The following is a 16358-nucleotide window of genomic DNA, read 5'->3' as shown; positions in this document are numbered from 1 at the left end:
GAGTAGGAGTAGAATTTTATTTAACGGCACTTTTCAACTGCAGAAATTATTCAGCATTCAAATTAGAGATGTACGAAAAATGTCTGACAAATTTTGCCTGGTGTCCTTTATTAGGGATAGGCTTCACTTACGTCCTGTAAATCTGCTATAAGTAATTTGCTCTCACAAGCAAACGTTCTGATGGGGGCAGATAAAAATGTTAATTTTTTTTCTTCCACCATGTTAATAATGTCAAAAGAAGTGCTTATATAAATTTTGGCCACTCGACCGCAATTATGAAGGCCGTAAAGAAATAAGTTCGCCAGGGGCTGTTAACAGAAAAAAAAAACACGGTTTCATTGGACAAATTTATTGGAACAGACACAGCAATTGCTGAGCTATTTTTCAACATGTTTTCCATCGGAATTTAGACATTTATCATACAATGGGATCGACAGAGAGAGGTGCAGATGCAGTCAAATGCTGGTTTCGATTTGAGGCGGCTGACTTCTACGACACAAAAATTGATCCATGATATGACAAATGTCTCAATTCCAGTGGGGGATATGTTGACAAATAGCGCATCAATTGCTGTATCTGTTTCAATAAATATTTCCATGCAATTGTGCTTTTTTCTGTAAACGGCCTCAGGAAAAATCACTTTCTGGACGGCCTTGTAATTGCGGTCGAGTGGCCAAAATTAGTGTAAGCACTTCAATTGACATTATTAGAATGGTGGAAGAAAAAAATTTAACTTTTTTATCTGCCCCCATCAGAATGTTTGCTTGTCAGAGGAAATTATGCTGCAATTTTTTTTTTTTGCCCCTTAAAATCCAATGTCTTCAGCCAGGTTTGAACTGGCAAATCTCAAATCAAAACTCAAATTAGACCCATGTGTGATTAGATTTTTGTTGATGTATGACTGATACGCAGTATTAGCAGTAGTTGAGTTTTTGTAGGAACATACTCTTTTCATGGTTTTGATGTAGAAATAATTTTTATTTTAAACTTACCGTAACTAGTTGAGTTTGGTAAATACAACAAACACTGAACAGTGAATGAAGCAATTCCTATAACCTACGCACTCATCCATATTTAAAATTATTGTTATCGGTTTCTTTTAACATTGTGTTTTCTTTGTAGAAAGACAATAGTTTTAATTGAATTTGAAATTAATCAAAACGTACAAAAAATGAACAAAACGTGTTTTACAACTGAAAGCTCAGACCTGATCAAAATGTACAGCCTTAAACACAAAAATGATCGCTCTCCTTTAGCGTGAATTTGTCTAAGTCTACTTCGGGCAGCATCTGGTTCACACGACTAGGGGAAGGATGTTTATTTTGCACCTAATTTACTCCTTGCATATATCTTCGGTATAGATTATTCATAACACTTGACCTATAAACAGACAGAGAAAGCAACAAACAAACAAAATAAAGGAAAAACAGAGTGGGGTCGTGCATAAGAATTTCCTTCACGTGTAAACCTAAGCTCTCATGGAATCAACCAAAGCCTTCCAAATGGGACTTAGCATATGGCAGCTGGTCTTTTTTTGTCTAGGACTTTACATAGTGATCCTATCATTGAATATATTGAGCAAAGTAATGAATATAAAGCAGCTGACATTTTGAAAGTAGGAATTAGAACAAGGAGGCAAATTATTCTGCAAAGTGAAAGTAAAACAATTATCTTTATTATGTATGTATGTAAGTTTGACCAGCATTCTGCTGAATACATTAATATTTATGTATTAATTTATTTATATACATGGTGCCAGGCTTATACCTTTAATAAAAACATTTACAACTCGTATTCCATTCCGATTGAAAGTCTGTATATATGAATCTTCCAATATGAAATGACCCAAATCCACCTATTTTCGATTTTAATTTTTTTGTTGTATATTATAGTCTATGATGCTGGACACCTATTCCTAATGAAAAATGCCCCAAAAGCAAATTTCTTCGATTTTTGTTATTTTGCCACATTATAGTTCATGATAATGGATAACGTTCAGTGTTGGACCCCGGACTCATTTTGCTGGCATTATCACTTTCACCTCATTCAGACGCTAGATAACCATAGAAGTTGATAAAGGACAGACATTTTCAGAAGAAATGTTAGCCGAAATTGATGAGAACAGATGCAGTGTCCTCTGATAGAACAGTATTTATTGCATTTGGAGGAATGAAAATCTGCGTGAGGTTCGTAAAGTTCAATGAGAATCATCAAAATGGAATGTGTGGTCCACGTTAGTGAAGGACGTTTTTCTAACACGATGGTGACTGTAGCAAAATATTTGGACACACTGCAATGTTATGCTGTGCCTCATTTCCCTCCTGGAACCATTTTCCAATAAGATTGGTTCCCATCTCTCTTTGCAATCCAGATATGACAGTTTCTGAATAGACAGTTTCCCAGATGATGAATTGTAATAGGGGCTGGACCACTCCCCTAGCCCTCATGCTCGTCAAATCTTAACCCTCTGGAAGTTTTTACGTGGAATTTTTTGAAGGACAAAGTGCATCACCCATCTAAGTAGAACTTGAATGATTTGTGATGAAATCTGTCAGGCTGTTGGCAGTGTCCAACCTCAAATGTTGTTGAATACTGGATTGGAGTGGACGATGTCGGACATCTGCTGTGCATATATCGAAGTTGAGTATGATATAAAATACACGAGTTTCTGTAGCACGAAATATTAAGCTTTCCATTGAATTACGATAAATTTCAAAATTAGTGTCTTTTTGTTTGTAAAACCTATAAGCCAGGCACTCTGTATGTCTGACAAAGTATACAATTTTTACTTTCTTCAACAGTTTGCGTTTCTGTACTATGATGCGTTTTCTTTTGTTGGGCTGATTTCCTCAAAACAGAAATGATTTTTGTCAATATGTCTCTTCAAACTACTATTACGGGTAAAGGCCTGGTTACACGTGGAACACACATGTGGCTTCACCCCAGAATGGACTGACTGGTGGGCAGTGAGGTTGCCTTTGTCACTAAAGGCTTTCATACACGTAGGACATTTGTAAGGTTTTTCACCGCTGTGTGTCCTTCTATGAACAATGAGATTTCCTAAAGTCGTGAATTGCTTTTTACACACCATGCACTGATGTGGACGGTCTCCAGTGTGAACACGAATATGGTTCGTCAGTGTGCTTCTACATTTAAATGTTTTACCGCAAAAACTGCATTGATGCGGTTTCTCCTGTGAATGCAAAGCAACATGAGAAGCCAAGTTTGATTTAAATTTAAATGATTTGCCACATATGGAGCACTGATGTCGTCTGTCTTCTGAATGTGACACGCAGTGTGTCATCAAATTTGATTTGCTGCTGAACGATTTACCACAAACATTGCAGAGATGGCTGTGAAGGTTTTCATGCAATGTCTTGTGATTACAGAGATTAGATTTGTATTTGAAACATTTACCGCATGTGGAACACTGGTATGGACGATCTTCTGAATGTACTGCAATATGATTCATCAAATTAGACTTGTTACTAAACGATTTACCACACTTCCTGCATGTGAGATTTTCATCTTCACTATGCATCCTTCTGTGATTGCAGAGATTTGATCTGTGTTTGAATCGCTTGCCACACACAGTACATTCGTGCGGCCTTTCCTCTGAATGCGTGGCAAGGTGACTGGTAAATTTAGACTTGCAACTGAATGATTTGCCACAGAGTGTACAAAGATGAGTTTTATCCTGAGAATGCAAGGTGCCATGTTCTATAAGATTTGACTTGTATTTGAATGCTTTTCCACAGATTGTACAAAGATATGACCTATCTTGGGAATGTAGTGCTTGATGAACTGTGAGATTATACTTGGCTTTGAAAGCCTTTCTACAAAGTGAACAGCGATATGGACGCTCTTCAATATGTAGTGCCTCATGTTCCGAAAGAAGGGATTTATTTTCGAAGCACTTGCCACATTCTAAACAGTGAAATGGCATTTCATTAGAATGGGAAGTAATGTGATCCATGTGGTCAGCTTTAGTGTTGGAAATTTTACCGCAAACATTACACTGGTTTTTTATCTCACGTGTATGTACAGACATATGACTAATAAGATTCGACCTGTATTTAAAAGCCTTGCCACAATGAGAACACAGATGAGACCTTTGCTCCGAGTGTATAGCAAAATGCTGCTTCAGATTTGATTTACAACTGAAGGACTTGCCACATTCAATGCACCTATGTGCATCTTCGTCATGCACACCTTTGTGATTGAAGAGGCTCGACCTATGTTTGAATTGTTTGCCACATATCGAACAGGGAAATGTTCTTCTATCAGAATGTGATATATGATGTTCCTTCAAGTCTTTTTCAGAATTAAAATGCTTTGAACATACACCACAAGTATTCTGAAGGTGATGGTTAATAGCTGGTTCTCGAAGGCTGGAGCATGAAATAACCTCATTTTTCTCTCTTTGTTCATCAGTGAAAGTATTTTCTAGCATATCTCGTTCACTGTCTTTTCCCATTCCATTAGTTATTATTTCTTCCTTATCATTCATTTCGGAAACAAAAGAGGCATCATCTGCATCGTTGAAAGTCAGCTGAAATTGTAAAATATATCTACATCAGTTAAGTGACATGTATTTGCAACTGTTAAGGCCCATTCACAATGAAAATTAAACATAACCGTAACATAAACACAGAAGTTTGCGCCCAGGCTACCAAATGGGATCATTCACTATGATTCACATAAGCATTGACATAAACATTAACCGTAAGACGTGAACATGAAAGTTTGCAAACTCCAAACTTTCATGCTTATGCTTACGTGATATGCAAACAGAACACAATCGTGGAGCGCTGAAGTATACGACAGAATATGAGGAAATGGTGTCGTTGTTATGTTTACATGGTTACCAAGTATGTTTCCTGTTATATTTACTGTATGTTCCCATCGTGAATGATCTTGATTTTACCGTAACGTTTATATTCTTAAGTTAACGCTTACATTATGTTTAATTTTCATTGTGAATGAGCCTTTACAGTAACTAATTTCCCATACATACTAGTTACAGGTTTGTAAATTGCAGATTCAATACATTCGCCCTAATACTCTTTTCAGATTCTTATAACGTCCTGCCAGTATTTTATCCAGAATAATGTATATTAAATTCTTAAGAGACTATGACTCGACTAACTCATAACTTTGTCACTTTCATAAATAGCACCATGAATTATAACTTAAATTGAGAGTCATGTAGAGTCCTTGAATATCTCGATTATTAGGTCGAAGGAAAGGATTTCTCACTTTATTTTATACAGTGTCAAGGCTCATTATACCATTCTTGACGTTTTACTTTTTGTAAATGAGTGTGAAATGTTATTTTTTTTTTTATAAAATGTGGAGAGTAAAGTCAATGTTGTATGGAGCATAATATTCTGCATTTTCTTGTTTATATATACAGTAGCGCTCATAAGTGTTTTGACAATAATGTTTTTCAAAAGTGGTTTATTCACAGCGTTGTTTTGCTTCTTGTACAATAAGCAACATAAACTATGAACGACATGACATATATGAACAAAATAATAACACTCCTGGGGATAGTGTATTGTGGGTCAGAAAATAAAATTGAGAAATCCAAAGCTCATAAGTGTTTTGACAAAAGCCTTTTGCACAGAAAAATAAAATTAAACGTGCTTTGTCTGAGTTTGGCAATTAATATTTTGTTGCATTACCATGTGGATGTATCACAGCGTCACATCTCGCAGGCATAAAATCAATAAGGGTTTTGATTTTACCCTTAAGAATTTTTTCCCATTCACAATTGAAAATATTAAAAAACTTCACTTTATCTGTAAACTCTCTTGTTCTAAAATGTCTGCCCAACAGCTCTCACATATGTTCTGTTGGGTTAAAGACCGGACTTTGACTTGGCTATGGCAGAACGTATATTTTTTTAGTTCGAACATAGTCTACTACACATTGAGAACGATGTTTTGGATCATTATCATGTTGGAAACACCATTTTCGGGGCATATTTTTTCCAGCATAAGGTAGCATATGCTTGTCAAATATCTCCTTGTAGTCACGACCTTTCATTATACCCTCTATGCACACTAAAGGACCTACACACTTAGTGGAGCAACCTCCCCATACCATGACGTTCCCCCTCCCATGTGTCTAATAATATTTAATATCGAATAGTAACTTGTAATAAAACATTCTCCGAACTCTCCTAAGGTGACTAATGTAAAGCTGTTATAAGAAAATCAGTTTCCACACTTACCTCTTCATTAGTTTCGCTACCGGTATTCAGTGATAAGCAGACTTTATTTAATTTAAGTGGGTCTGTATCATCTTCAGGTGTTGATAGCTCTTCTTTTATGACAAGCTGCAATGTCATTAAAATATATAAGACACTGGACTAAAACTTAATACAGCCTACATTTTTTAAAATTAATTTCACACTATTTTTTTACATTCATATATAATAATTCCACCAATATTAGCAGTATTCTTTTTTTACAATGACTTTCTCACTTTGCTAGGAATTAAATTTTTTGACGAAATTACAGTAAAATATGAGCGTGACTTCCTTCTATAAGTACCCATTTAAGACTATTGGTAATTCTAAGCGTAATTTAAATCTATTATGGTATATAAATAATAAAAAATTTTAAACTTGCTTAAAATTTCACGCTTTTCCTGCAGAGTGACATGTCAAAAATATAAATGTATTCTTTACCACCATTGTTATTTTCTTTCATTTACATAGAGCATGTTAAATATCTCCATATAGTTAAAGCATTTCTTGTTTAGTTACCAATTTTAGATAAAGATTTTTTCACTAAAATTTTAACTATGAAACTTTTGACAGAAAGTAACTGCATTTTCTCAAGTAGCTTGGTGTCCATCTCTTAAGTGGTGCTTTTTGGTATCACTTGTGAGGTTCAGACCTGTCTTCGTACAGTTGACTAAACAACAATACATGCTGATTTAACTGTTAATCAGATGCTATCTTAAGAGACTATAACATGAGCAATTTATAACCCTGTTTTAATTCTGAAATTTCATGTAAATGAGAATTGTCTTATAGTCATTTTGAAGAACACTTTGAATGGCTATTTAAATAGTTTCCAGAAGCAATTCCAAACGTTTTAATGTATTTTATTTATTATTTACTCAAAACTATTCATGGAACTTATAATGTGGCCTATAGTCTGCTGTTTTGCTTTAAAGTTTGTCTCTCAATCCGTCATACTTAATCTCACTTTCATGTTCCTCTGTAGAGACCATCACCCTTACAGATCAAGATAATGGGATGAAAATTTGTTAATGTTATGTTTTATTTAACGACGCTCGCAACTGTAGAGGTTATATCAGCGTCGCCGGATGTGCCGGAATTTTGTCCCGCAGTTCTTTTACATGCCAGTAAATCTACTGACATGAGCCTGTCACATTTAAGCACACTTAAATGCCATCGACCTGGCCTGGGATCGAACCCGCAACCTTGGGCATAGAAGGCCAGCGCTATACCAACTTGCCAACCAGGTCGACTGAAAATTTGTAGTTACAGATTAGAGTGAATGATTGAATGAATGTTAGCCATGATGTCCCATGTTGGGCACAGGCCTCCTGTGATGGGGTTAGAACCCCCTCGACAGGGATGGCTCAAGTGTACTCGCTTGGTGATTGGAGTATGGAGAATTAATTTCTGCGTTGTCCAGAAGAAGGGTCTATAGTCCTATATGCCCCTCTTACACCACTGCCTCAATTACAGTTCTGTGGCACCGTGCACGAAACCAATAACCCTCAAATTGAAAAAAAAAAAAAAAAAATGTGTATTATTATTAATGTGATGCTAAACTTTTTATGTATATCATATCAAATTGTGTGTGTTAAACCAATGAGTTAAGTGAGAGTTATGGATTTCATGCACGTTGCCACACAGTTTATATAATGGACTGCATTATCAGGGTTATCACCTTCCCACTCTCCTTATACCTACGTTTCCACCTTCTCTCTCTCTCTCTCACCAACAGCTTCATATTTACAGAAATTATTTTATAAATACAGTAACAATTTTACAATTTTTAAAAATGTATATTTATTACCTCAAAATGTGGGCCTTGTATTTCATTAAGTTGTTCTATAATTGTGACATACGATTTTTCACATTGTAATTTAAATTCGTAAAATTCGTTTAATTTCTTTGTGCAGTTCTCGCAAATTTGTGATGGTAACTTGTCCTCAGGAGAAATCTGTAATAAAAAAGGAAAAAAAAATCTACAACACTTTGAAGCACTTTAGAGGATATATAATAATAAAAATGACTTTCTTTTCTCTGCTCGAATCTGTTTCTTTCAACTTTTTAAAATGGTACTCACATGTATTGAAGTTGATATTAATTGGATCTTGTCGTACATATTTTCTGGGCTATTAAATATTTGTCGTAATTTGCTTTCTGACCCCAGACAAAGAAGACATATTTCCTTGAAGTTCAGTACCATGGCTTTCAATTCCTATATGGACACCAAATGAAATAAAACATGATAATGCATGTTTTGTCGCACATTCGCAAAGTTTATTTAATTATACTACAAAAACATGTATGTTGTGGTGAACCCTAGCCAGTAAGCATGAATGAATAAATATGAACATGAATACTACAAAAACTATGTTAAGTAGAAAACATTTCAATCAAAAAATAGTCAACCAATTAGTACAGATTACTGATTTAGTGGCTCCATTACAGTGACAAATGAGCTGTAACCAACACAACAGTTTTACAAACGATGTATTAAAAAAACAGAAACTCTGTTCTGTAAATATTAATACTCAAATGTGAACTATTGTGGATGTCGAATAATGCAGTATTATATAGCCTAAATTGACTCATATGTAAATTAACAGATTTGGATTTTGAGTCAATTCATTTCCATTCAATCTTATTTCGCATATTTCCACATGTTGGCAAAAACGTGGCTGACACAAGCTTCGACTGCAGTTAATTACAAGTTGTCAATTCCCTAAATTACACAAGGTATCTACGTAAGATTAGAGTTCCAGTATGCTAATAAGAATTGAAATAAGTACAATAAAAAACATGACCTGCAATATTTTACTTTACAGCCATGTAGACAATGCCATGTGTCAATTCTGATGAATTCCACAAAAAAAAAAAATAAAATAAAATAAATAAATAAATAAATAAAAGCCACCGCTTAATTTAGCCATACCATCTTCAGAACAATTCATAGACGGCATTTATTAATTTTTTTACTGTTTAGAGGCCAGAATAAATTCAGAGTACCGGTACTTTAAAAAATCACTGTAAATTAATTTGATTATTAAGTATGGCATAGTTAAAGTAAGCAGTGATTTTTGGCCCAAATTAGAATTGATTGTATATATGCCCCAAATTTTAATAGGATCTATAAGGGCTATCTAATACATTTACTTTGTTATTTAACGACGCTGTCCAAACTACGATGTTATTTAGCGTCGATGGGATTGGTGATAGATGAATCCAAGGATTCGTCATAGATTGCCTGACATTTGCCTTATGGTTGGGAAAACCTCGGAAAAATCCAACCAGGTAATCAGCCCAAGCGGGAATCGAACCCGCGCCCGAAGGCAACTCCGGATCGGCATGCAACGCCTTAGCCGACTGAGCTACGCCGGTGGCTACACATTTCACATTAAGTCCCCGCAATACATGTTTAATTATGGAAGCAAATTTTACTCCTGTTTGAGTGTAAGAGAAGGTCTTACGGCTTTAACTCTGCCAGGTTAAATATTATTATTATTATTAATATAGATGATTTATGCATGCATTATTCCTCAGAGTCGAAGGTGGGACCAAATGCGTAACTACCACAAGAACCCCCCTCTCGGTTAGGGACATCAACTTACTGTACGAGATATTAAAACGTGAATAATCTTACGACATGTAAAACTGATTCAGCAATGTCATATTATAGTATTTAATGCAAGAGTGACATATCTAGCATGCTAGGAATTTTACTAGTGACAAATTTTGTAAGTGGGTTTGCTTGATGAAATGCAAGAAACATTAGTACGTCATGACACGATTTTTTTTTACCCACGACTTAACTTAATGCTAACGTAACTCTGCCTAAAATCATAACTGTTAACTTGTGTTGAAAGATAAAACAGTTATATTCACAATCTCAAATCATTGGTAATTTCATTTGACTTGGGAAAACCGGAACACTCACGCATCCCGGTCGAACCTGGCAGGGACAAAGGGACATGACTCTGAAAACAGGAGCTGTCTCTGTCAAATTGGGACGTCTGGTCATCTTAGTATGCATGCCAGTTTGTGGAAATTGCACAACTTGCAAACGATGTATAACAAATTTTCAGACCCCATGATGCAAAATTGGCAGTGTATGGTCATGTCATTATCGATCAAGGCCGTAAGCATTAGCATTCTTAGGCGGAAACTACATGCTACTACTATTTTCTGTTCGTTGCTCAATTGTGCAATATGAATATTCCTGATGACATTAGCTATTTAATTGCAGGTGAAGAAGACATGTAAAGATATTCAAAAGGTAAATTTTCGCATTACAGAATGAAAAGAAATGGACAGCAAATTCGTTTCCAAGACAAGCAATGATATTAAAATGGTTGCTGCAGTGAATTCTTCTACAACCAATTCGAGTTGCGGCTTTGTAGAATGCTGGTCCGGTAGTTTTGGTAGAATACGTAAATCGGATGTTCTATGGTAGAAATGGTCATAGAATTGGTAGTATTGGTCAGAAAAGAAACTTGAATGCTTGTATAGACATGGAAGTATTTTTTTTTAATTAAAGGTTCCAGAATTATACAGGGACATCATTTTATTTTTACTTGCATTTTTATTGTACCTGCATTTCTGAATGTACTTCACTCCCACCCCTTCACTAATGTCCTTGCTCCCGTCAGACACAAAAACTTACGGCCGCTGTTGCATTCAAAGTCTTCAAGCAGTGAAGTAAACACTGCAGTGTATAGTGTGTTTCAGAAATATGGATGCGTTTTCTATAGAAGAAAGAACCTATATTAATAATATCGTACTAAAAAATTATATTCAAGAAACGATAAATTCAATTTTAGAGAATATGCTTCAAAATGTTTTTAATAATATGCGTAAAGAATTGAAGCCTGCATTGTAATGAACGGTAGCCATTTTCAGCAACTTGTTTAAAAATTCAGATTAGCTTATTTTGAATTGAGGTGGCTAGAAGCAAAGGAATGCTAGTGACATTTGTAATAACATGAGTTAAGTGCATCCAGTGTAAGCTAAAGTATCTAAAATTTTAGTGGCAAAGGGATATTTTAATCTCATCACACATTAAAATTTAAATAAAAATTTCACCGATTTTACGAAAGCTTAAATATTTAAACCCCATTTTCTAAAAAATTGACTAAAGTGCGCATACAGCCCTTTACTTATGAGCCCTCAATTTAAATGCACTCTCTATGTTGTATGTTAACACCAATAATTAATATGTTAAATAAAGTAGACATTACATAACGAACAAAGCCGCCTGAAAAGTTGAGTTTTTGAAAAAAAAAATGTTACTACTCCACTGTATTTTGATAAATTGCATAAAAGTGATGATCAAATTGAAAATCATAATATCGTATTTCCCTACAACATAAATGGATACACTACTTTTCTCTCCTCCTATAGCTAGTAAAATGATTTGTTTACATATTGCACTAGCAACATCAAACTCCTGTAATGGAAGGGGGCAACAGTGTTTCCAAGTATAGGCAGGTTAATGTTAAAAATGTTGGTAAAATAAAGTGATGTTCCTGTATAACAATCAACGAAATGCCTTTGTAGTATACTGAAATAGAGCTGGAAGCTTATTACAAGCGTTATAATTAGTGTGGATAGTAATTTAAGCATATGTGTAAGATATAATAGGAACTGAGTTAAATGTTCCAGACGAGTGAAAAGGATTTGTGTTACTCCTCTGTAACAATTAAATATTTTTCTATACCAATATTAGTGTTCTCTTTTTAGAAATAGATTTTTCTCGAATGCGATGTTTCTGGAACTCGTCAAGACCGAGAATTTATCTGAATAATTGTATTATAGAAAAAAACATTATTGCAGTATTATACTAATTAATCTTCAGTTAATTTAATTAGAAAAGAGATATCAACGTTAAGAATTTAAATTGTTAAAAATTATGCTTTGGGACTCACAGAAGAATTCGATTATGTAATTTTCATTTTTAGGATGGGTTTTGTTTCATTTGCAATCTCAGATATATAATTATTTGATTTAGTGTTCAAATTAACTTTATTATAATTTTAATTTATAGTCCAGGTTTATTTACTTCAGTTTTGAAGTAATAACTGAAGTGCTTAGTTGCCACTGCATTATCGTAAATCGATACGCAATTTTTGAATTTGGCTTCCTTCTTCCTGGTCGTTTTTGTATCATAGTTTCAACGCTTCAGACCTAGGATGCATTCTGAAGAACTTCACTTGAACACTGAGTAGCTCCTACCTACAGAAATCCTTTAATATACACCCAGCTTCTAGATCTTTACAAGTGAAAGTGTTAAATATTCTCTTTGAGGACAAATTTCCATTCTCACGACGAGAATCGAACCCGAGGTTTCATGATTTGTAGTGACGAATGCTGACTGCTAGACGGCGAAATCGTATGTAGTAGAATCTGCTTATTATATCTTAATTTTTAATAGCATTGATAGATAACATCGCCTGTTGTTTATGCAACTAGCAGAGCCTTGATGTCTAGCCAGTAACATACGTTTTAGAGTGCGCAGAAACCAAATGCTCCTACCAGTCAGACTGGAGTGGGGATTAAGTCATGAAGTCATGCGCGAATCGAGAACGGAAGCGCTATGTTTTGAATGTTACCTGGCTATATCTGAGGTTGCATTGCAGTCTACAAATGCTACTAGAAAAACAGCCGTATAATACACTGCCATTTTCTATTCTACTGTAGTTTACCGCAGCTTTACAATTCTACAACTACTCCATATTGACTACAATGTAAAACATGACGTATGTCTCCATCTGTCTTCAACTTCATCTCATACATCCATACTATCATTTTCTTAGACTTCACTGCCCCTTCGGAAAGTTCTGATTACTCATGCATGGCACACCCTCAAATCCATCGAGTGTATGCCCGCGTTTTATAGCAATTGCAAAATATACATACACTATATAACTATCTAAAGCTACCCCTTTAGTTATTAGCAGTAGATGGTTAATTTTGACATGTGAAGTAGTGTATAACGTCATAATTTTCTTCGAAAGAGAAGCTTCATTTTCTCTTTTGGATGGTACTCGAAATGAAAGCGTTCAGTGCAGTTACTATTATTGTCTCGCGAGATTATAGTGAGTGTAAAAATTATTCATATATTTAATGAAGTTTCAATTGAACAAAATATTGTAACATTAGGCTAATATATTTCATTTCAAATTAAACAAAAAAGTTCTAAATGAACACAGATATTTCTATATTCGCTAAAACAATGACATAAAATTACCGGTTTTGCAAAACTTATCAAAATGAACAATGCATATACCTCAACAGTGATGAAAACGGCAGTGAATTTGAAAAAAAAAGTTACACAAAAATTGTTAAATATGGCCGTATCTTCAAGTGAAAAATACAGTGGAAATATCAGAATTTATGAAAAGAAAGTCTAAGTTCAGAGAATAATTTGTATAGTGACGTAATAAATACCGGTAATTATGTTTTATAATGCATAAATCACAAAATTATTATTATTATTATTATTATTATTATTATTATTATTATTAAAGATTTTATTAATTTGTCCTAAAGAATAATATCTGTAATATTTGAGGAGAAAAATTCGCTCCGGCGCTGGGGATCGAACTCGGGTCCTTGATACTACGTAACAAGCGCTCTGACCACTGAGCTACGCCGAATTCAATCCACAGCACCGGATCGAACCTTCCTCTTTCAGTGTTTCCCTTTGTGGCCTGACTCCAAGTTAGGCATATACGTTGACATTTTTTGTTCAAGTCAACTGCCATTATACAAGGGGCGCACTCAACTGAGTGACTTGTTTGGCCGGGATTCCGCAGTCAAGTGCACAGTAATCTGTACAGAAATATGCACTGCTAGGACAAATGAATAAAATCTTTAATGATCTCATAGCTAGCAGTGCATATTTTTGTACAGATCACTGTGCACTTAACTGCGGAATCCCGGCCAAACAAGTCACTCAGTTGAGTGCGCCCCTTGTATAATGGCAGTTGACTGGACATATACGTCAACATATATGCCTAACTTGGAGTCAGGCCACAAAGGAAAACACTGAAGGAGGAAGGTTCGATCCGGTGCTGTGGATTGAATTCGGCGCAGCTCAGTATGTAGAACCAAGGACCCGGGTTCGATCCCCGGCGCCGGAGCGAATTTTCCTCCTCAAATATTAATCGACAACATAATTAATGTTATTGGTTAATACGTAATGCATTCTCTTCTTATGCACTCAATAAAATATATATATTTAAGAAACTGAATGTCGATTAAAAGTGTTCCTTATTTACCGTCAACAAAATTAGCAACTCTAGTTCGAATTCCGCTTGGTCTGATTAAATGGTCGTGTTTTTCTGGGGATTTTCCGTATCTGTAAGACGAATGTCATGTGATCCCATGGCGGATTCTCAGACTCACCTGTCACCAATAACATCAACGCTTATCGATTTAAAAGTAAATAGGTACTGCAGGGTACAGTTATATATACAACACATTCTTTCTGTTATTCAGCAATTTATTATTAATGGAATATCTTGCAAAAAAAAGTGGTTTTATGAGTGTTTTAATTTCCAATTTCATAGTTGCGTTTTGGTTAGGTTACTCGCATGCAACACTTACTTATAATAATCACATGCAACACTTAACATGACTGATTATCTGAATTAATTTTATACCACATTATATACTAGGCTTGCATAACGCTATTATGACCTGGAGGATTATAAAACGGCATAAAGTAAACTAAAAAATGACATTCATTCCAAGAACTAGCGGCGCAAATCAACAATGGCACGGCTTGTTTGATTATAGGACACTTTCTGTGGTGTTCAGTAATGATCGTGTCGATCACAAAAGGCTGTGGTTTGAATACTAATATATATGTATTTTCATATCTCTGCCTCTGTGCAATGCGTTGCTTACGGTGCAATGTCACAATTTGCGGTTAGGGAGAAGCGAGAGCAAAAGGTTTTCTAGTACTCTGACACTCACGACCAAGATCAGTCACTTGAAATTTAATGGCCACTCATAGGCAGAGAGACAATTCAACATCTTGTACTTGACCGCATTGTCAGGGAACAAATAACACCTACCCATGGGATATTAACTATTGGAATTGTCTTATAATTCGTTCGTTTCTTCGCCACGTTACATGCACTAACAACGCCTGAGAACCCTGCAAACCCCCAGCACACCTACGACAGAGAAGTTTCCGAACAATCCCGGGTACGATATTGAATTTATTTACAAAACATTAAACACGATCATTCAAAGCAAAGAGACAGCAAGGCTTTGTAAAGAAATTTCATTTTGTACGGTATGAACAATTATTATCAACAATATATTGCCATTTCTCTGGAAATTTATAAATTCCATTCTTCCAAAATCCGGCGGTTTCCTGGTTGATGAACAGTACCATGTTGAGTCTGCAGTCCTCCAACTGAGGCGTTTGCCATTAAGGAAATTCTGCAGGGATCTTAGTAGATAAAAGTCGGAAGGGACAATGTCATGAGAATAGGGCGAGTGGGGTAACACATCCCAGTCGAAATTCCGAAACTTTTGATGGGTCACCACTGAATTACCGATATGTAGTCTGGCGTTGTCGTGCTGAAAATTGACTCCACTACTGATGACCAATTCCTATCTTTCCTCTTCTATGCCTGAGAATATTATTTGTCTGAATTGATGGTCCCACCAGTAGGAAGAAATTCGTAATACAAAATTCCTTTCGAATCTGATTAAATGCATAGCATATCCTTCCTTCGATGAAGCCCTGGTTTAGAAACTGACAGTGATGGATCACTTTTCTTTCCCCATGATTTTCTCTTTCAGATGTCGTATAATTTTTATCACGTCTTATTAAGGAGTCGCAGATGTAAACGCGCTGAACCAAATTCTCTTTACTCAGTTGGTGCTGAACTCATGTCGCGAAGATTTACCTAACAAAGCTTCTTTAAGTGCCTGGCTACACTGGCATGAGATAAGTTCAGCTTCTGTGCCATCTCCCGAGTTGTCATCCGTGGATTGTTTGAAATAATATCCTTCTTTGCACGTCTGTAATCATAGGCCGCCCAGTGCGAGGTTTTATTTTAGGAATAAATTTCCAACTCGAAAT

General features: G+C 35.4%; 1 protein-coding gene across 3 annotated transcripts; it reads right to left on the bottom strand.

Annotated features, from left to right (window-relative positions):
- Positions 1-1653: 1653 nt before the first annotated feature.
- On the bottom strand, positions 1654-15039 carry LOC138707554 (zinc finger protein 665-like). Of its 3 annotated transcripts, none has more exons than XM_069837113.1 (5): positions 14864-15039; positions 8340-8474; positions 8067-8213; positions 6239-6343; positions 1654-4552 (listed from the first exon to the last, which is right to left on the bottom strand). In XM_069837113.1, exons 2-5 carry the CDS (start codon positions 8460-8462, stop codon positions 2816-2818), a joined length of 2112 nt encoding a protein of 703 aa, XP_069693214.1. In that variant the 5' UTR covers positions 8463-8474; positions 14864-15039; the 3' UTR covers positions 1654-2815. The 3 variants fall into 3 exon arrangements, with proteins under 3 accessions (XP_069693214.1, XP_069693215.1, XP_069693216.1); XM_069837114.1 differs by having other exon boundaries at positions 14920-15034; XM_069837115.1 differs by having other exon boundaries at positions 14957-15031.
- Between the last annotated feature and the right edge of the window lie 1319 nt (positions 15040-16358).

This window comes from Periplaneta americana, chromosome 10, assembly GCF_040183065.1.
Source record: "Periplaneta americana isolate PAMFEO1 chromosome 10, P.americana_PAMFEO1_priV1, whole genome shotgun sequence".
In the NCBI taxonomy this organism is placed as follows: domain Eukaryota; kingdom Metazoa; phylum Arthropoda; class Insecta; order Blattodea; family Blattidae; genus Periplaneta; species Periplaneta americana.
Note: the sequence above shows the minus strand (reverse complement) of the source record. Positions and strands in the feature narration are given on the sequence as shown.